This window comes from Humulus lupulus, chromosome 6 (genome assembly GCF_963169125.1).
Source record: "Humulus lupulus chromosome 6, drHumLupu1.1, whole genome shotgun sequence".
NCBI classification, from domain to species: Eukaryota; Viridiplantae; Streptophyta; class Magnoliopsida; order Rosales; family Cannabaceae; genus Humulus; species Humulus lupulus.
Window position 1 is genome coordinate 150,278,859 of NC_084798.1, and position 3,218 is coordinate 150,282,076.

General features: G+C 33.6%; 1 protein-coding gene across 1 annotated transcript; it reads left to right on the plus strand.

Annotated features, from left to right (window-relative positions):
* The first annotated feature begins 1,593 nt into the window (after nucleotides 1-1,593).
* LOC133784241 (uncharacterized) lies at nucleotides 1,594-2,259 on the plus strand. The gene is made up of 2 exons (XM_062223674.1): nucleotides 1,594-1,827; nucleotides 1,968-2,259. Exons 1-2 carry the CDS (start codon nucleotides 1,690-1,692, stop codon nucleotides 2,157-2,159), a joined length of 330 nt encoding a protein of 109 aa, XP_062079658.1. The 5' UTR covers nucleotides 1,594-1,689; the 3' UTR covers nucleotides 2,160-2,259.
* The last annotated feature ends 959 nt before the right edge of the window (nucleotides 2,260-3,218 follow it).

Consider the following 3,218-nt stretch of genomic DNA (forward strand, 5'->3'; position numbering starts at 1 on the left):
TGTGTAATTAATTTTGATTGATTTTCAGAAAATCACTTTGGTTAACAACTGTTATTACCAGAATACGTGTGACAAATTTTGATTGATTTTCATAAATTAAGATCCCAGATTTGTGGGATATTTGGGCATTAATGCACTTGATGCACACACATTTTCAAATCTTCATGAAGCCTATTATAGGAGGCTTCTCCTTTCATTCTAGGACACACAAATACAGAGATCACACAAAAACTTCTTGGTCTCTCTCTCTCTCTCTCTCTCTCTCTCTTTAGTCATTATAGTATTTTCTGGTGATAGAGCGAATGTTTGTTTCGAGTTCATCTGAGCAGACGCAGTGGTGCTTTCGTCCTGCTTGGTAGCTGTTGTATCCTGGGAAGTGGTTGTTCATGAATCCTCTAGCACCGATTAGGTAGAGGGGGCAAATCTTCTCTAAAGAAAGCGTGTTTCGCATGCCGCGACTTTGGTTTATTATTCTTATTGTATTTTTACATTTCTGTTGTGTCTTGGCTTCGGTTTATTATTTGTATTGTATTTTTACATTTATATTCTTCAATTAAATATATTAATATATATTTCCTTCTTCTTTACCATCTTATTTCTATCACTTTTTTGGTAAAAATATTATGTTGAGGCTTGGATCTACAGTGTTGGTGCTTTTGAGTGAATTTGTCCCGGACAAAACATTTTCCTTTTTCCTTGTTTAAGCACTCTCTAGAAGATTATAACAAAAATGATATCTCCCCATACTGTGGAAATCCCACAATATCGTCCAAGATTCGAATGTGAGTCTGTTTGATTGGTCACGTGATGATAAGACATGAGTGCACCACATAAATACTCAGCATACATACATTTATATATGTTCTCATCAAAATTGTAATTACATCTGCATTTGGCCTCAATAATTAGCCATTTAACCAAGCAATCTCTAAACTTCTATTCATGTATTGGTATGTTTTCTTAAACCCCTCTTTCTCTACTCATTCCTAGTGCTAGTATACCAGAAAAGAAACATTCATGTCTATCTATATTAGTCTTCTTAGCCAGCACAGTATTTAACTACAAAATATATATATATATATATACATACACACACATAAACTTCTTAATCTTGTAGCATTTTTTCATACAAAGTCTTTTTTCCCCTCATGCTCATTGTTGTCTTTTTCTTGAGTTTCACATTTTTCCCAAAGGAAAATAGATATAAGTAGTAGAGAATTCGACAAAATTTACAAAACCTCACAACCTTATCCATCCTGGATTACACATGGCATAAACCTACTGATAAGCCTCAACACAGAGCAGGACAGAAAATCTTTGTTGGTTTCTTCATGCCATGACTGGATTAATCAATTCAGCTCCACCTTGAACTTCTACCTATAATAGTCTCTCTCTCTCTCTCTCAATACATATATAAGTGCTTCATAGAACATACTAGTTGTAATTTTTGTCAATGAATGAGGTCCACTTAGTTTTATTAGTATTACCAAACAAGTCACTTGGCATAATTCTATAGCACAATTTGGTGCTTTCTGAGCCACAAGAAGAGGATCTAGACGTGTAACGCTCACTAATATAGCTCAGGCCTTAGTATATAAGTATCCGAATACTACCACTTTTTCTTCACACGAAACTTGCCTGAAATACCTCTTTAATCTAGTACTAATTATTACTTACCATCTCATAGCCATGTTGGAAGGGAAAGCAGTTATTGGAGAAACAGATATGTTGCAGACGATGCAACAGGATGCGCTTGTTTTAGCCGCCAAAGCACTCGATGTTTTCGATGTCACAGAGGCCACGGAGATAGCCAGGTTTATTAAAAAGGTAAAATGTTACATGCTCAGATTGGAATTTTCATGTTTGGTTCAACAAAAATATATTACAATCATATGAATTAAGGTATGAAAATGAAGATTTTGACTATATGGAATCTAAGTTTTGATCATAGTTGTTTGTATCCACAGGAATTTGATCGGTTACATGGAGCTGGGTGGCAATGCATTGTGGGGACAGATTTTGGGTCATTTGTGACTCATTGTTCTGGCTGTTTCATCTATTTTTGTGTAGGGAGTCTTGCCATATTGCTCTTTAAGGGCTCTACTGGTATTGATGCTGAGGCTAACCAATTTGGAGCCTTGGAGTCTGTTAAAGCTTAAAAGTTTTTTTTTCTTTCTTTATGTTATGCTCTTCTTGTAACAACTTGTCCTTTTAGTAAAGATTACAAGAATAAAAAAATATATATAGTATTAAATCTAACAGTCTAATTCATTTACTTGCTTTTCTCAGTTTAAAAATGGACATTTGTGGCCACTTTATTTTCAATGATTTTAAGCATAGATATACAACCCAAAAAAGCAAGGCTTAAATAAGGCATGTCTAAACTATATTTGCCAGAACAGATTTACCGTGAAAACAAATTCAAGATATTTCCCAAAAGATTTTAAGCTAAATAGAAAAAATGCATGTTCTAGAAAAGAACTATGTAAATGAATAGTATTTGGATAAAGAATGAAAGCAATTTCATTTCAACTATTTTGGCCCTTATGAGAACTCATAGGTCTCCATTTTCTTGCTCTTCTCTTGGTTCTCTTTTAAGCAAAATAATAAATTGTAAATTATGAGTTTTAATCATATGAAGTCCACACATGTCTCTACGACAGTGTATGTGGTATAGCAATTATGAAATCAAATTATAGCTAAATGATAATCGATTAAGTACTCAATCAAGCTCATTTTTTCTCTGCCCCGCACGACCACATATGGTATGGTGATGACATTAAATTTAGATGTCGTTTTTAGTTTGTTCCAATTTTATTTGGATAAAGGGATTTCATTATTTATTATGTTGCTGCTGTCCCTCATGTTCATGTGGTCATAACTTAAAATTCTATTATTCTCTTTATATAAGTTTGATGACGTCTTTTGTGTTGTTTATTTTTGTGTTTTAACATTGTTGTTGTTTGTCCCTTTTGGTCGAGGCACCATGAATTGTTTGAGGGAAACAAAGTATGGAGCACTCACCAATTTTTCCTAATGGTAACAGATGTGACCAATTTAGAAGCAGATTTCTTGGTTGGTTTCGGCGATCAGTTTGGAATCATAAAACTAATTAGGTTAGAATGAGTAAATGGTGAATCTATTGGCACACGTTTTTTTTTTTAATTTCTTTTTTTTAGTTCATTACTACAAAAAGAGTTATTTATAGAATACTTTCC